At 48.0% G+C, this 17,920-nt stretch overlaps 1 protein-coding gene and 1 pseudogene across 2 annotated transcripts; both read right to left on the bottom strand.

Moving 5' to 3' along the window:
• Positions 1-3,034: 3,034 nt before the first annotated feature.
• SFTPD (surfactant protein D) lies at positions 3,035-13,610 on the bottom strand. 2 transcript variants are annotated; one of them, XM_012528567.3, is made up of 8 exons: positions 13,114-13,172; positions 12,382-12,583; positions 9,263-9,379; positions 8,963-9,070; positions 8,466-8,582; positions 8,103-8,201; positions 7,566-7,649; positions 3,035-3,437 (listed from the first exon to the last, which is right to left on the bottom strand). In XM_012528567.3, exons 1-8 carry the CDS (start codon positions 13,150-13,152, stop codon positions 3,061-3,063), a joined length of 1,143 nt encoding a protein of 380 aa, XP_012384021.2. In that variant the 5' UTR covers positions 13,153-13,172; the 3' UTR covers positions 3,035-3,060. The 2 variants fall into 2 exon arrangements, with proteins under 2 accessions (XP_012384021.2, XP_004467418.1); XM_004467361.2 differs by lacking the exon at positions 13,114-13,172 and adding an exon at positions 13,505-13,610 and having other exon boundaries at positions 3,039-3,437.
• Positions 11,171-11,926, bottom strand: LOC101422780 (NEDD8-conjugating enzyme UBE2F-like; annotated as a pseudogene).
• Positions 13,611-17,920: the final 4,310 nt, after the last annotated feature.

Here is a 17,920-nt window from a genome sequence, read left to right as displayed (position 1 = left end):
TAAGGATGTTTAGGTTATGCTACAGTTACAATCCTCAAATCATTCGTAAAGGTTAAGCAGGCCCGGTGACCTGTGCATCGGCTCAGGGTTCCAAGATTCCTGGCCGTGCATCAATGTCATATCCACCAACGCCTCCTGATCACCTGGCAGTGGAAGAGAGGACACTGCAGAGACTTGCAGGGACCTTTGTCTGCTGCTACCGGGAGGTGGCTCACCTCACTTTCCTCATACATTATTGGTCAAAGCATGCCACTGGGTCATGCCTGCCTCCTTTTTGGATAATGTTGATGAATAACAGTAAAATCCACCACAAGATGCCTGTCCGATAGCCATAAAGAAGTCCAACACTCACAGAAAATTAGAGCAAGCTGCAATAAAGAACGTGGTTGCACAATGTTCCTTTCCATCCTGCTGTGAAAGTTTTCTAATCCCTCCTTTCATTCCCAGCCTTCTTGGTGAGCACCTCCTAAACTGTCCGCTGCTTTATCTGTAATGCTGGAAAGTGCAAGGCCTAGAGTCCAAGAGAAGGGCAGGCTTTTCCACACATGCATCCAGTGCCTGGATAAGAGTTTGACACACAGATTAATATTTTGTGACCCCTGATAGACACCAAGCAACTTCACTCCGATACATAAAAACTTCGGCAACTTGAAAACATCAGAGAAACCTTCTGTGCATTATGGGCGGTAGGCTGCTCTGGGACATGAGCGTTGAGAACTTGGAGGAGGCTTGAGAAGACACTGTTAAACGGAACAGGGGCTCCCCATGGAATTTTTTAGTGTTTTCCCCACTGGGGACAGGGGTGGATCCCAGCCTGTTCCCATGATGCCACTTAGCACTGTGAAGGGCGTGGCATCTCCTGCCTGTGCTTGACACTCGGGTCCATGGTTACCATGCTGCTGGCGATAGTGTTTACAACCTGTGTAGACCTTTGCCATGTAAGTCAGGGCAGGAGAGGCTTCTGTGATCAAGACTGGAGGAAGGGCCTGATTTTCCTGAAACATTTGCCTCAATCCTTACTTCAATTGGACTGTGTCTACAGAGTCTGAATGACTTGCCCTTCTCTCTGTGCTAGAGAGAAACCATATCACTGTTGCCTATGGCACTAAAGAGTGTAGAATTTTTTCTTGGGGTTTGGGGTCACAGTATTCCAAGCTTCAACACCATCAGGATTTTGTGGGCATTTTTTGGTTAAATATTGAGTCCCCTTGTCTTAAATACTGTGGAGGTCCATGATCACTATAGAGGGAGCAGGACTGGACATGGCTCTCTAGGACCATTTACACTGCATGTTCCACCCACAGGGTTAGTTGTGTGGACTGGGTGTGGGCATCTGAACAGGCAAATTCTTTCCACAGGAGTTCAGAATTGACAGCAAATAAGAGTTCCTAAATCTCTGTTCCGCAGTCTCTGTAATGCAGGATCCTCTGTCATGGGCAGCCTAGAGACGAGGGAGCAGAGGAAACTGGTGTGGGAAGCAGGCACTGAGGCCAAGATGCACTAAGAGCAGAGAAGCAGGGGAGATGGCACGATCCCGAAGTTCCGATTTTTAGAGGACACGATTCTCCTTGGCTTACCCTAGGTTCAACTGTTTTCTCTTACTTGCAATAAAGAGGTCTTTATAAGGCCCCAGTGAGTGTGTCTCTGGGGTAACTTCTCTTTTGGAGAGCTGTTTGCTTGTTATTGTGCAACTGGTCTGACCTTCGGAAACTGCCAGGAATTGGTGATTGTTTTGGTAACAGGAGAGAGATCTTATCAGAGAGCTGGGGCAACATGCTCTTTCAAAGTGTGCCTTTCTTTTTAAGACACGCTGTCCTGGGAATGAGGTGAGGTGTGACTGTGGGGGTGAGGTTTGGGATTCCACTCAGGAAGGACTCTTGTCCCTGGGGACAAAGGAGAGGGTGGCTGGTTTCCTGTCTGGGGGAGGGGGTATTTGCTGCTTGTTCCTACAGGCCTATAGTTTATTCTGGGGTCATTTCAGTTTCTTAAATCACATTTGTAACTGTACATCAGTGAAATCAACTAAGCATGCAGAGGTCTTTGGCGAAAAGCATAAGCTCTGGGGTCACAATGACCTTGTACATGACCCCACTCCACCACTGACACCCCTGTGCCCCTGCAAACGTCCCCTCCCTCTTGGGACCTCCGTTCACATATCTGTCACATGGGGAGGAGGATTAGACCAGAATATTTCTGAGGCAGAGAGGAGAAAGAACATTCCTGGGACTGCCAGGCAAGAGGAAGAATTGGGGTGGGTGAATCTGAGCACCTGTCCCAAGAGATTTCAGATGGCTTTCAGATTGTGCAGCTGGGCCTCCCTTCTATGAGCCAAGAGCCAGTCACCTTCTTCCGGGTGAACAGAGAGCCCAGCAAGGCCAGGAGGAGAGTCTACTAGACATAGGGCCATGCAGTCTGGCTGGGAAGGCGGAACAACAGAGGTCATAGGCTGTGTGGTGCAGGTCCCTGGGCTCAACCTCCCAGCCCTGGGGCTCCTGCCTGCCCTGGTTGGAGGAGTCCAGGGTTCGCATACAGGTGGGAACCCCCAATCTGTGGGAGGAACATGAAGGCAAGAGCAGGGAGTATATGTACAGAGAGAAGACAACCAAGATCTGAGCCCTGGGCACTCCAGCATCAAGAGGCCAAGAGAGGAGGAACCAGCAGAGGAGGGCGATAAGGAACAGCCAGAAAGATAAGAGTAAGAGCAGGTGAGAGTGGTGCTCTGGAAGCCAAGAGGAGAAAGAGCTCCAAGGAGGGGAGTTCAGCACCAGTGCCAAGTGCAGCTGATGGTTCGAGAAGGGTGAGGACTGAACGAGAGCCATTGGGATCTGCCAGGGGGAGGTGGGTAGAGATCTGATTTTATCCCTTGCAATGGGGATGGCAGACAGACCTCTTCTTTCCCCCCATGGACCTTCTGGAGTGGGAGGCCATCTCCTCTGAGAGAGGCGATTCGCAGTAGCCCCACCTTCTGGAGACATTACATGACTCTGTGGGCAAGCCCTGGCAGGAGAGGCAGTCAGCACACACAGAAATGGGCCTACCTTGCAGGGTGGGCCTGGAACTTCAGAACTCGCAGGCTACCAGGCGCTGGTCTCCGCAGGACATGTCATTCCATTTGCCATTGGTGAAGATCTCCACGCAGTTCTCGGCCCCACCATTGTTGTTGGGCTCCCCAGGTGCCCAGTTGGAATAGACCAGGGGCTCCCCTGAGGGGTAGGTGAACTTGCCCTCCGTCTTGATGTCTGTGATACTCAGGAAGGCGGACTTGTTGTGCGAGGAGAGCAGCTGTTGCAGGGCAGCGTTCTCAGCTGCAGAGCGTGGGGAAGCCACCTGCCCGCCGGCTCCTGTGCATGCCAGCTGCGCGTCCTCAAAGGACCCTTCGAAGCCACTAGTCTTGAAGATCTTCTCCCCAACCCCTCTGCCATTGGGGAAGAGTGCCACTAGGAGAAGAAGGGAGTCAAGCAGGGGTCGTGGCAGCATCTGGCCAGGGCTCGAATGTTCTAAGATCTCCGTGTCCCAGACCCAGTCACGGGGCATAGGGGCACCAGGGAGGATGGAGTGAGATGCTCTGTTCCAGGGCAGCCCCAACTCCACAATACAGCCCAGATCCTCACAGCGGAGTGCCCAGTGATCCCCGATTTACGGAGAGAACATTGAGCCTTAACTGAGAGAGGGCAGCCCCTGTGCAAAGGCACACAATTGCCAAATAGAGAGTTAGGTCAGTGTGATACCAAAGCTCGGACGTGCTCTTTCTAGCTCTCTCATGTTGTATGTCAGAACCAATATTTCAACTATTATGTAGAGTTGGAAAGACTTTGCTCTGAGAAATGACACCATGAAGCATGGGTCAGTAAGCCCAGAAAACACAGTGCACGAACCCACTCTCATCCCTGCAGAAGAGCAGAGTGTGGGCTCTCAAGAGGGCCAGTGCTGTGTGATGGGGTAGAGGAGAAGTAGGCAGACATCTGAGTGCTGGGATGTGCTAGTCTCTGACCTGGGTCTAAGCCATCTTGGCCTGCATGCTGATGATGCCTGCCAGGTGCATCACCAGATGAGCCAGGGATAGGGGCAAGGGCATGAGGAGAGCATGGGACCAGTGCTGGAGGAGCCCCAGGCCTTCAACCCCATCTTGGTAGTGGCTATCCAAGTGGGTAAGAGGTCACTTCCCTTTTCAGGTTTCCAGTTCCTCATCTCTGAAGTGAGGGCTGACTTCACAAAGGCACAGCATGTCAAGTGTGCTGGGATGACACATAATAATCCTTGCAAAGGCCACTGGACCTTCAGTGCTCCAGAGAGGGCAGGTTTTCTATGTGCTTAGGAGAGTATCCTGAGCAGCCCTGGACAAGGTCTGAGTAAAAGTTGATGTGCCAATATAGTTTCTTTGATGTCACACCCAAAGCACAAGCAAGGAAAGAAACAGTAGATAATGGAATCTCTTCAAAATTTAAAATTTTTGTGTATCAAAGGACTTTGTCATGAAAGTGAAAAGACCACCCCTCAATGGGAAAAAAAAACTTGGAAACCACATATCCAATAAGGGTTTAATATTCAGAATATATAAAGAAATCCTACAACTCAACAATAAAAAGACAAACAGCCCAATTAAAAAATAACAGTCAAAGGACTTGAATAGATTTTTCTCCAAAGAAGATAATAATAGTTAGAAAGCACATGAAAAGATGCTCAACATCTCTAGTTACTAGGGAAATGCAAATCAAACCCACAATGAGGTATCATTTCACAACCATAGAATGGCTATTATTAAAACAACAACAACAGTGACAACAACAGAAAATTACAAGTGTTGGAGAGGATGTGGAGAAATAAGAACACTCATTCGTTGCTAGTGGGAATGTAAAATGGAGCAGCTGCTGTGGGACACAGTTTGGCAGTTCCTCAGGAAGCTGAAAATAGAATTACCATATGACCCAGGAATCCTACTATTAGAATTGAAAGCAGGGACTTGAACAGATATTTGCACACTGATGTTAATAATGGTATTATTTACAATTGCCAAAAGAAGGAAGCAACCCAAATATCCATCAACTGATGAATGAATAAACAAAAGTGGCATATCCAAACAAAAGAATACCATTCAGCATTTAAAAGGAATGGAGTCCTTATACATGCAGCACCATGATGAATATTGAGGACATTATGTTGAGTGAAATAAGCCAGACACTTAAGGACAGATATTGTATGGTCTCTTGATATGAACTAATTATAATAAGCAAACTCATAGAGTTAGACTCTAGAATACAGGTTACCAGGGGATAAACTGGGGGTAGGGAATGGGGAGCTGATGCTTAATTTGTGCAGAATTTCTATTTAGGTTGATTGTTAAGATTTGGAAGTGGATGGTGGTGATGGTAGCACATTATTACGAGTGTAATTAATAGCACTGAATTATGTGTGTGATTGTATGTTACTAGAATGATGGTTAGAAACTAAAACATGGGACTGTATAACACAGTGAACCCTGTTGTGGATGATGGATTGGGGTTCATAGTACAAGTATAACAATATTCTTTCATGAATTCTAACAAATGTATTAACAAGGTATTAATAAAAGAGTGGTATATGGGGAAAATATATCTAATGTAAACTATGGATTATAGTTAATAGCACTATTTTAATATTCTTTCATCATTTGTAACAAAGATACCACACTAATGCAAAGTGTCAATAATGGGTGCACATGGGAACATACTTTTTACATGACTTTCTGTAAATGCAGAATTTCTCTAATTAAAAAAAACACATTATGTTTAGTGAAAGAAACCAGAAACAAAGTACTACATATTGTATGTTTCCATTTATATAAAATGTAAATTTAATAAATCTGTAGAGATAGAAATGGATTAGTGGTTATGCATGGCGGGGAAGGTAGAGGGCTCGGAGGTGACAGCTAAAAGATATGGGGTCTTTTTTTTAGAGTAACAAAAATGTTCTAAAATGGATTGTGGTGATGAATGCACAACTCTGTGATTTTACTAAAAGCCATTGATTGTATATGTTGTATGGATTGTATGGTACATGAATATACCTTAATAAAATTACTTTTTAAAGGAAGAATACTTATATGTCCATACTGGGTTTTGTACTTCTGAGTGTTTGCATCAGTGTGCACAGGAGTGTGCATGTGCTTGTGTGAACACATGGAAGGAGGTGGCATACTTGAAAGCTTGAGATTTTCTTCCCTGAGCTTCGGTACTTAGAAGCTGTAGCAGTTTAATATTATTGATGAATTCCAAAAAGAAATATTGGATGATGCTTATAATCTGATCTGTACCTGGGCATGATTGAGTTATGATTAGGGCTTTGAGACCCCGATATCTTGTGGAGACTCACAGATAAAAGGCCTGGCAAAGAACAGAGTTGAGGGTTTCTGATGTTGGGGTTTTGATGTTGGAGTTTGATGCTAAAGACTTAAGCTGGAGCCCTGGGAAGTAAGTTCACAGAGGAAAGAAAAGCCACCCTCAGGAAGAAAGAAACCTTGAATCCAGAGAAAAGCAAGCCTCAGGGACATAGGAACCCAGGAAGCCTGAACCCTCCCAGACATTGACAGCACTTTTGCTCCAAATAGACTTTGGTGAGGGAAGTAACTTTTGCTCTATGGCCTTGTATCTGTAAGCTCCTACCCCAAATAAATACTCTTTATAATGCCCAGCAGATTCCTGGTATTTTGCATCAGCACCCCTTTGGCTGATTAATACAGAATTCAACCCTGTGCCTCACACTGTCAGGCCCCCTTTTATGCCCTACTCCTCCAAGTGCTTCTTTTTGACTCATGGAGAGTTGCTTGAAGGATGTGGACCCAAAGCTGCTGACAGGGAGGGCCGAGGAGGAGGAGGGCTTCTGGGACTGAGATGGTGACCCTTAAAGAACCGGGCACTGAGCCTTCTAGGGCCAGTGACTCCTCAGGATGCAGGCACTGGATACCAGGGAGCTGCGGCAGAGCCCAGCACTGGCCGGAGCCCAGAGGCAGCCTGCCACCACAAGACAGCCAGGGCATGTGGGCTGGCGCCATGTCTCGGTTGGCCCCTCCCTGGCCAGGTGTAAAGGCAGATACCTGGTGGACACCTGCACGGTTGGGCCACCTGCCTTGCACCTCAGGGCAGCATCCCAGGCCCGGCTCCCAGAAGCTTGCTTGGGTTCTCTGCTGCCATGGGCTGTGCAGCAGCACCTCTGGGCACTCCCACACTTGGCCCCCAGAGGTAAGGCATGCATTCCAGTTTGGATGCCACAGGGACCAGCACAGATGTGAGGGCAGGTGTGGCACCAGGGCACAGGGTGCTCAGGAGCTCCCTGAACTGAGGACTTGGGTCTCATCCCCCTACCTGTCTTTGGATCCTCCTCTAGGGCCTGGAGCTGTAGCTTCCCCACCTGCCCCAGCCCTAGTCCCACTCCCTGCCTTGGTCCCAAGTTCAACCCCAAATGTGTCTCAACCGCATTCCTATTAGATCCAGCCCTGGTCCCAGCCTCAGATCCAACCCAAAGTCTGGCCCCAGCTCAGCCCCAACGACCTGCCCTCCTTGCCTGGCCTGAGCTCCTATGCAGGGACTCACCTTTCCGGTACCGAGAGAAGTCAGCCTGGAGGCGCCGTACCTGGCCCTGTAAAGCCTCCACCTGCTGCCTCAGAGCAGCCATGTCTGCAAAAGAGGGAGGATGTGCTCGGGCCAGCTGGGGGCCCGGTTGTGGAGGGAAGGGTACCCTGCCATTGGTATGAGCCCCACGAAGCCCATGTCTGTGCCCCTGCTGATCATGGGTTCCCCGTGGTTCTGCCACTCACTGCCACTTTAGCCCCACGTTCTGGGAGTCTGATAGCACCTCTCTTGTTGGGCAGGAACACACATTCCTCAAACACATCCCATTCAGTGGATTATTCAAGGCTTGAAACAGTCTTAGGAGTTGGGGAGCAGCTGTAGTTTTCCCAATGGTCAGGTGAAGAAATTGCCCTGTGGGCAAGGGGGGAGAGCTCCGACCAGGGGCCCGTCCAGCCCGCCCTAAACCAGCAGGCACACAGCCGGAGGAGGGGAACTCTCTTCTCCCTGCCCACACCCACACCCTAGTCGGGGTCCCAGGGCCAGGAGCTGGTAACGTACCTGGAAGCCCACTGTCTCCCTTGGGTCCTCTGTCCCCCTTCAGTCCTGAGGGTCCCCTGACACCTGGAGGTCCCTGTGCACCCGCAGCTCCCACAGGCCCTGGGGTCAGAGGAGAGGCTGCAGTGAGCTACAACTGGTTTCCCAGCACCGCACCCTCCCCGTGAACTGTCCATGTTGCCCCGCAGCACCCCTCACTCCCCTGTACACAGACTCTCCCCATCACCCCGCACCCAGCCCAGCCCTGCATCCCCTTAGAAACAATCCCCGTCCTCCTGGGACAGTCCGACTGCGGCAGGCCAGCTCCCCTCCACTGGTGGAGGTGCCTGGGGCCCTGGGGCCTGCAGCCCCGTCCGATCGTCTCACCTGCTGCGCCCGCGTTTCCAGGGGCCCCACGCTCGCCCGGGGCACCCCTCTCTCCTTTCGGGCCTGTGGAGCCTTGCGTTCCGGCAGGTCCCTGCAGGCCGCGGGCTCCCGCTTCTCCTGAGGGAGGAATGAACAGGGCACGCTGCTGAGAGTGAGGTTGGCACCCGTCGCTCCTCGAGAATGGTGCTTTCGCCACAGGTGCAGGGCAAGAGAACTGCGTTCTCCTGCGGAGGGTAATGGGAAGCACTCCCTGGGGGGGGGGGGGGGGGCGTGGGCTCGCAGGTCCCTTTGTAAGCTGTCCCAGTTGGTGCCGGGCTCTTTTTGCTTGTCCGCTTGTCTTTAGGAGGTACCGGGAATGGAGAGAGAACCTCATCCTGGGAAGCAAGTGGTCAGCCCCTGCGCTGCACCTGCTCCCTGGCGCCTGGCGCTTGCTGACACTCTGAGCAGACCTCGGCACTGATTCCTTCCTTCTCCCACCCACACCTGCAGGCACCTACCTTTGGGCCCAGCCTCTCCCTTTGGGCCTGGTTTGCCTTGCGGCCCTATGTTCCCCTGGCTCCCTGGGGGACCCTCTCTTCCAGCTGGACCAGGTGCACCTGGAGGGCCTGGGAAGAGAACAGTCCGGTCAGTGACACTGAATCCTCATACTGGAGGAAGGCCACCCAATGGGAAGTGGGTTGTCTGCCCTACGATAGGCCAGGGCCTCCTACCTGCCTGGGCTGGGCCCCAGGCTCGCTGCCGGCACAGCCCCGTGAGCCTCCCACCGGCAGCCACCTGCTCGCATGCCTGCTGCTTACCACGTGGCCCCAACTCTCCCTTTGGCCCAGGTTCTCCAGCAGAGCCATTGCTCCCTTTGGGCCCGACCGGGCCGGTGGGTCCAGGCAGGCCTGCTTGCCCTGCAGCTCCTGGCAAACCTGTAGCAGCAGAAGAAATGGACATCGCCTTGGTCCTAGGCCCAGGGGACGCCAGCTGTCCACATTCCTTCAGCATCTACAGGGATGGGCATTACCCCTCGGAGATGCAGGAAACGAGAGCCAGTACCCCTGTTTGACAGGTGAGGAAAGAGGCAGGATCCAAGCGAGACACATCTGACTCACCTACACGTCTCCTTCCCCTGCCTCAAGGCCACACGGGGCAGGCAACCAGTCAACATTTACCCTTGATCTTGGGCGCCTCGCTCTCCTCTGTCTGGAACATTTATTTTAGAAATGGCATTGGCAGGCGATGCCAACTCACTGTGTGTCCATTTGCTCATTATTCATTTACTTGTTCACTAAAACTACGTAGAGCAGGTGGTTGTGCTGTGCAACATGCACATGTTTGTACCTGGGTGGTCTGCAAGAGGTTTGTCCCAGAGCTTTAACTATAGGAAAAGGGTCACAAGCAGGGAGAACAAGGCAGGAGCTGTGACGAGCCCTGCACAGCTCTCGACACCCCAGAGCACCCTGGGAGCCGTCTCTGAAGGGGGTGGGATGTGGGGAAGGTGGCCTTTCAGGCCTGTCTGGGGCCCGGGAGCAGGCAAGGCTCTTCTGGGAGCTGTGTCCCACACTCTGCTTCCACCCTCAGTAGGGGTGAAATGGGTGTATTGAATGAATTACAGATATGCACACCCAAGCACCGGCTTCACAAAGATGTGTGAGCTCCCTTTCCTTCCTTGTATTTGGGCAACTACTTTTTTTTTCTCTTGCAAATGAAGCCATGGGAACATTTACTTTGCATCTGATTTCACTGGCTCAAAGGTCTACCTGGGAGTAGGTCCACTTGCCTCTCCTCCATTTTCTGACTCTGAAGTGCGCTAGCACGACCAGGAGGGCTGTGTCCCTCCCACTGCTGAATCCCAGGACTCCAGGGCCTAGGAGGCCCCTCTGGACAGAGCGGGACCAGAACAAAACAGAGGAGAAGGCTGCACTCAGTGGGTGGGTTCAGGGGTCTCTCCCCCTTCCCCCAGGACAGCAGGCAGCAGGGCCTGGCGCTGACAGCCCCACAGGAGCTGCCTCTTGGTCTCTGTCCCCTTGGCCAGCAGGAACGCCAGCTCCCCGGCCTCCAGTCAGCTTTCTCTGGGCAGCGTGGGAGAAAGGGTTCCCTGCTTTTAACTCTTCAGCTTAGCTTCAAAAGACTCAAAAACTTCCTTGCTACAGCTGGACCTGGAAGTGAGAGAGCTCTTAGAAGCTATATTCTTGTTGCATTTGGACAGCATGAATAACTTGTCTTTCCTATTATCTTTGTATTTCTTTTCAATAGTTGCTTGACCCAGCATCTTTCTGTCTTCTCTAAACAACAAAAATACAAACTAAATGAGAATAGAAAAAAGTAATTAAAGCATTAAATTCCACAAGTTACAAGTCTGTTCCAAAACATACTTCCATTAAATAAAGTGTGCATTTCAGTGAGGGATTAGTAAAGGCTCTAAGCGTTCTGGCAAGCTTCAGGACATCTAGGCAGGACCAACATTTTGGGAAGAAGCTGAGAGAATTTGCATCTAATCCCCATTTGTAGGGAGTTCTTTATTGCTAATCTGGGATTACATTGAACACGTTCATTATCATCACTTGTGCGGGAAACTGACTAGTTTGGGAAAAGGGTAAGCAAGCTCTAGCCTCAATTCTGAGTTCATTAAAACTTCTCAAGAACATCACTCACAGCCTATACAGTACATTTTTGAAAAAGTAAACATGTCATTGTAAGCAGACAACCCTCTAGAACCCAAAACACATTTTCTGGCTGTATTATGTTGAATTCCCTACCACCCATGGACAGTCAGGCAGCGTTTCTTCTTGGGAACAACGTGGCCACAGATTAGAACAATCCAGGGGAACTCAGGGGACTTGGGGTCAAGGAGAAGAGGGTTAATCTTGTTGTTTTAAGTTAGAGGACACACCTATCACATGCAAACCATAGTCCTGCCATCACCTCCACGTATAATCTGGCATAATACTTAAGGTAGTCTTCGGCTTTATTCTGGAAGTCCTTGTCCTGCAGCTTCAATATTCAGTGGATCATCAAAATTCAAAAGATTAGTAAATAAAGAGTTTAATCCCCAAACCAGATCCTTTAATGTCCTTGTGGGGACCCAACCAGAGCCGTCGATGGAATATTATCTCAGTAAACTTAGACTTATTTCTCCCCATGTCTGTGATGTTGGGGTGCCAGCTTCTGGTCAAGCACTTTACTTTGGGAGGCACCATGTTGTGTGCAATCAAGAACTTCAGTTTCAAACTGAAATTTCCCACCCTGGTAGTAATCTTCATCTGGAGTTCCCAGTAGCTGAAAGCAGTGAAGCTTGTTTGATTCAGGCCAATGCACATTACATGGACAAGGTGCATTAGCTTCAAATTTTGCAACCTCTTTAACAAGCAGCTTCCCTCTCACAGAAACCCTATGAGTGGAGTCTGAAGCTGTGGCTGCCATCCGGGCTCTTGAAGACTATCATTCTGTTTCAGTTTGCTTGCCAAAGTGAGCATGGCTGCTGCTGCCTTTCCCCCTGCCCACGGAGCCAATCTTTTGCTCAAACCTTCCTTTCAGGCCCTGAAACCTCATCCTTTCCTAACTTTCCTTGGGAGGTGTGATAGCAGAGGCACCATCTGATCAGAATGAACAACGGGCGAATGCTCCAGCTATAAGTCATTCATCCTGTTTGCTCATTCCTGGGCTGGGGGAGATCCAGAAGTTCTTAGAGGAGGGATTAGGACAACCGTAGTGGTGGTGGGAAGCCCTGGGTGGCTTAGAGCAGCAATTTGCTAACTACTGTAGAAGTGTTTTAGTTGGACTCAGTGTTTGTGGGGCAACCCACCTCCTCCCCCCTGGGGAGAAGGGAGCCCATCTCCCAAACTTTCACAGCAGAATATCCAGTGTTTGGGGCTTACAATTGCAATGCCCACCCTCAACCCTCCAGGACCAGCCCATGGTCCCAGTCTACCTGTATCTCCCTTCTCGCCCCGGGGGCCCTCTCTCCCATCCCGTCCATCGCGACCAGGCAGGCCTTTCTCCAGGGGTCCACACATGATCAGGGTGCAGGCATTGGCTGCTGTTCTCTGGGAATAGCTCTTCATTTCTGCTCCCAGAGACCCCAGGGGCATTGTGAGCAGGACCAGCGCAGAAAGGCTGAGAAGCAGCATGGCCTGGGAAGATGAACAGGTAGAGAAAGGACATGGTTCAGGATCTGTTCCAGCCCCTGAAGGACAGGAGAAACCCCGCCCACTTCCTCCTCCTTGCTGTGAAGTACAGAGAATCAGGACTTCCAAAGCAGTTTAGGTGTACAGTGGGCACATAGTTTGACTTTGGGGTGTGTGGGCTCCCTAGCTTGAATTCTGACCGGGGTCCCCAGCAGCCTCCACCTATCCTCAGGTGCCCTATGCTGTCCCTTCTGTGACTTCCTATGAGCATTACTAACAGCCCAGGGCTAAGATGCAGTTCCTGAGGCCATCTACCACAGAAGGAAGGATCCATTGAGCGCCTTTGCACAGGGGCTGCCCTCTCTCAGTTAAGGCTGTTGGCTTAGCTCAGACAAGGCAAACACATGTCCCCTTTCTTGTCACCATGCATGGGCTAGCACCGGCAACCCATAGTGTTGGTCCAAAAAGGAGCATGAGTCCAGACTGGTCAGTGATCCTGTCCTGACCACAGGCTGGAAACACAGCCACATGCTCACCAGGTGATTTGCCATTCCTGGACTAGATGCTGTCTCCATGATGAAATTCCCAGGGGGAACCTGGGTAAAAGTTTTCAGAAACACAAATAAGTGGCTGGAAAGACTCTGGGATGCATAGAGCTCGTGAGGGGGGCCTCACAAAGTGGCATCGCATGTCACATCCCATTTACCTCTCCTCCCCCGTCTCTAAAGCAAGTTTCCCACAGAGCCAAGGCAGCCAAGCGGGAGGCAAAATAATACCTCATGCCCACTACCTCCCGCTCACTCCTCCTAGGCCAGAACGACACAGACTTTCCCTTCATCAACATGAGTGGGATGAATGGCCCAGGTGGGCAGGGGCATCACCGGATGTGGGGAAAATAAAATGAGAGGCAGGGACAGAAACACTCACGGGTTGCTTCCTCCAGGGCCCCAGGAGCTCGAGGTAAAGCGCCTTTGCTTAGCAGCCACTCTCTATTTATGCCTACTTCGTAATTTGAGCTGCCCAGCCCTGGTCTTCTGAGAACCCACTTCAAGAGTGGGGCAATTTTCTTCTTCGTTGACTCACTTCATTTCAACCCAACCTGGAAGCCAAGTTCTAATATTCATTCCACTACACATACATCACCTTACGTTTTACTGAGCACTTGCAGTCCACAATCTCATCTGCACCTCTCTGAAGCTTTGCAAGTTAAGTGGCATCATTAGTGTCTGCATTTTACAGACATCTAGGAATCTGAGATGCCCAGGTCCAGAGGACACCAGAGAGTTGCACAATAACGTACAGCTATTGCAAAAGCAACCTGCATCTGAAGATCCCAAGAGCCAGGAACTGCTGTACCCACTTCTCTCACTACTTCACCTCAACAGCTCTGCCCAGATATTTGGAAAGAGCTGAGAGCTACTTGACATATGTGGGAAGGGGGTGCAGTGGGGCAGGTAGGGGGGTTGCAGAGGACTGCAGTCACTGCCACCTGGCAGGAGTTGCTTTTTGCTTTCTGCTCTCGGCCTTGAAAAGTCCACCACTTGTTTCCTGTGGGATGGTCTACCTTTAGCAGGTCTCTGCCTTGCCCTCATTCAATCATTGTTCTCTCCACCTTCAACATCAGTTGATGGATATTTGGGTTGTCTCCACCTTTTAACCATTGTGAGTAGTACTGCTTTGAATATTCTTGGTCAAATATTTGTTTGAGTACTTGTTCTCAATTATTTAGGTATACATCTAGGAGTTGAATTGCTAGGTCATGTGATAATTCTATTTTTAACTTGCTAAGTAGTTGCCAAACTGTTTTCCATAGCAGCTGCATTAGTTTACATTCCTACCAGCAAAGTATGAAGGTTCCAAATTCTCCACATCCTTACCTATACTTATTTTCCATTAGAAATACATATATTATACCTACTCTGGTGGGAATGAAGTGGCTTTGCATTGTGGTTTTGATTTGCATTTCCCCACTGACTAATGATATTCAATATCTTTTCATATGCCTGTTGGCCATTTGTAAATCTTCTTGGGAAAAATGTCTATTCAAGTTCTTTGTCCATTTTCAAATTAGGTTGTTTGCTCTTATGTTGTTGAGTTGTAAGAGTTAATTATATATTCTGGATACTAGACCCTTATCAGAAATATGACTTGCAAATATTTTCCCATTCTCTAGATTGTCTTTTACTCTCTTGATAACACTATTTGATGTACAAAAGTTTTACTTTTTGATGAAATCCAACTTACTATTTTTTCTTCTGTTGCTTGTGCTTTTTGTGTTATTTTTAAGAGTTTATTACCAAGGTCATGAAGACTTACCCCTAGGTTTTCTTTCAATATTTCAGTTCTTTATATCATTGGTGGATTTTGAGTTAATTTTGAGTTAGTTTTGTCAAGTAGAAGGAATGTGATTAAAGATGGATAGAAAAGAACTTCCTCAATATGATGAAGGGCATTCATGAAAATCCCACAGCTAACATTTTACTCAATGGTGAAAGAGTGAAATATTCCACTAATATCACGAAATTTCTTTTACATGTGGATATCCAGTTGTCCCTGTACCATTTGTTGAAGAAACTATGCTTTCCCCTTTGAATAGTGTTGGTACCCTTGTCAAAAATCAATTGACCCTAGCTGTATGTGATTATTTCTGTTATCTCAATACTATTCCATTAATCTATATATCTATCTTTATGACAGTACTGCACTATTGATTATGTAGCTTTGTAGTTTTGAACTCAGGAAGTGTGAGTCCTCCAACTCTGTTCTTATTTTTCAAGATTGTTTTGAATATCCAGAATCCTTTGAAGTTTCATATCAATTTTAGAATCAGATTTTCTATTTATGCAAAAAAGGCCATTGGTATTTTGCTAGAGACTGCATGGAATCTGTAAGTTGCATTGGTGTGTATTGCCATCTTCACTATAAACAATTATATTTACAGTAGTACCAAAAAAGAATAAAATACTTAGGAATAAATTTTACCAAGGAAGTGCAAGACTTATATACTGATAAGTACAAAATATTGTTGAGATAAACTAAGGAGTATAAATACATGGAAAGGCATGCCATATTCATGAACATAGGATGTCTTTTCATGTAAATGTAATTGTTTTCTTACAATTAGTGTATAGAAATACAACATCTTTTTGTGTGTTCATCTTATGTCCTCCCATTGTGCTAATAGATTTTTTGTGAATTATTTTTTTCTGGGTAGGATCTTGCCATATACAAATAGAGATAGTTTTGATTTTTCCTTTCCAGTTTGGTGCCTTTTAATTTTTGGCTTGCCTAATTGTTCTGGTTAGAACTTCCAGTACAATAGTTAATAGGAATGGCAAAAACTGCATCTTTGTCTTTCTCCTAATCTTATGGGGAAAGCTTTCAATATTTCACCTTTGAGTATAATGTTAGCTATGGATTTCTCATAAGTACAGTTTGTCATGTTGAGGAAGTTCCCTTATATTTATAGGTTATTTAGTGCTATTATCATGAAAGGGTATTGGATTTTGTCAAATTCTTTCTCTGCATCAATTGGGGTGATTATGTGCTTTATGTCTTCATTCTATTAATTGTATAGATTACAATGATTGCTTTTTTTTGCTATCTTTGGATAAATCAGGCTTGGTCATTACGTATAATCTTCTTGAGCTATTGCTGAATAGAGTTCCATAGTGTTTCACTGAATTTTTAATTTTTTAAATTGTCTTTTTAAAAAAACAATAAATATATTACACAAAATGTTACATTGAAAAACATAAGAGGTTCCCATATCCCCCACTCCCCACCCCACCCCCACTCTTCCCATATCAACATCTGCTTTCATCAGTAAGGCACATTCCTTACATTTAGTGAATACACCCTGGAGCACTGCCACACTGCATGGGCCATAGTTTACATTGTAGTTCACATTCTGCCCCAGTTCATTCAGTGGGTTATGGCAGGATATACAATGTCCTACATCTTCCCTGCAATATCATTCAGGAAACTCCAAGTCCTAAAAATGCCCCATATCACACTTCTTCGTCCTTCTCCCTGCCCTCAGCAGCTCCTGTGGCCACTGTCTCCACATCAGTGACACAATTTCTTCCATTGCTAGAGTCACAACAGTTCTATAGTAGAATACCAGCAAGTCCACTCCAATCCATATTATATTCCTGCATCCTGTGGACCCTGGGATGGCAATGTCCACTCTACCTCTAAATTGAGAGGGGGCTTAGATCTCACATGACTTATGGATGCAATTCTCCTACTTGCAGTTGTACACACCCTCAGTTCCCTGGATATGGTGGTTGACCTTTTTCACCTCCCCATCAGCTGACCTTTTTCACCTCCCCATCAGTGACCCAGAGAGTAGGTGTTGCAACTCTGCTCAGTCTCAGGGCCCAGGTGGCATATGGACAGTCCAGAGATTCAAGTCTCCTGAGCATACACAAACCCCAGTGCCAATCACAGGTTCAGAAAAAGTGACAGAAGAGGCATTTGTAGAGAGGTCACATCTGAGTCCAACTCCATCCCATCACACTCTGGAGCACAAATCCAAAGTAGAGCCCCCTGGCAAGGCAATGAACTCCAGAGCCATCTGTCATGACTTGTGTGTCTCCATAGCCCTCAGGAGCACTAGTACCTTGGGTTGTATCTACTTTGACTGTCTCTGGGATCCTGCTGAGATGTGCGTAAGCGAGACCCCTCTCATGACCTTCTGACTCATTTTGAAGTCTCTTAACCATATAAACTAATTTGTCTTTACCATTTCCCCCTTTTATTCAAGGTCTTTTTCTAGTTGCATCACCAGCTGGTGATGGTAGTAATCCTTTGGGGCCAGGGAAGCTCATCCCCAGGAGTCATGTCCCATGCCGGGGGGAAGGTAATGCATTTATGTGCAGAATTCTGCTTAGAGAGTGGCCACATTTGAGCAACATGGAGGCTCTCAGGAGGTAACTCTTAGGTACCCTGCATCTCTAGGCCTTGTTGAAATTTCCAGCACACAGGCTCATAAGCATAGTCATCAGTATCAAGAGCCCATCATTGGACCATCCTTCTTCACTGGTCATTGCCCTTGCACTTGGGGGATTGTTGCTGTTCCATTGGGGAATGTGACAGAGCTCTGCAGGATGGGAACTCAGCACTCCCTCAGTTGTCATGTGTAACTGTATCCACTGTGACAATAACCAACAAACATCTGAACATATCCATATATCCTATATTCATGCCCTGGAGAATTCTCTCCCACCCATGTATCTCCCATCAATGACACCCCACATCAGTGATCCACCCCTGCCATAGTTGAACCCCTCTGTGACCCAAAACTTCTTAAAAAATGAATTATTGCCAAATTCAATTAGT

The sequence above is a fragment of the Dasypus novemcinctus genome, chromosome 6 (genome assembly GCF_030445035.2).
Source record: "Dasypus novemcinctus isolate mDasNov1 chromosome 6, mDasNov1.1.hap2, whole genome shotgun sequence".
Classification (NCBI taxonomy): Eukaryota; Metazoa; Chordata; class Mammalia; order Cingulata; family Dasypodidae; genus Dasypus; species Dasypus novemcinctus.
The sequence above is the reverse complement of the archived record's forward strand: the minus strand, read 5'-3'. Positions and strand labels throughout refer to the sequence as shown.

Excerpts from the sequence above, each read along its gene's own strand:
- SFTPD (XM_012528567.3), bottom strand. The coding sequence starts at position 13,152 with ATGGAGACAGCATCTAGTCCAGGAATGGCAAATCACCTG. Across the intron at positions 12,584-13,113 it reads CAGGAATGGCAAATCACCTG|GCCATGCTGCTTCTCAGCCT; the intron begins GTGAGCATGTGG and ends TCATCTTCCCAG. Across the intron at positions 9,380-12,381 it reads GGGCGAGAAGGGAGATACAG|GTTTGCCAGGAGCTGCAGGG; the intron begins GTAGACTGGGAC and ends CTGCTGCTACAG.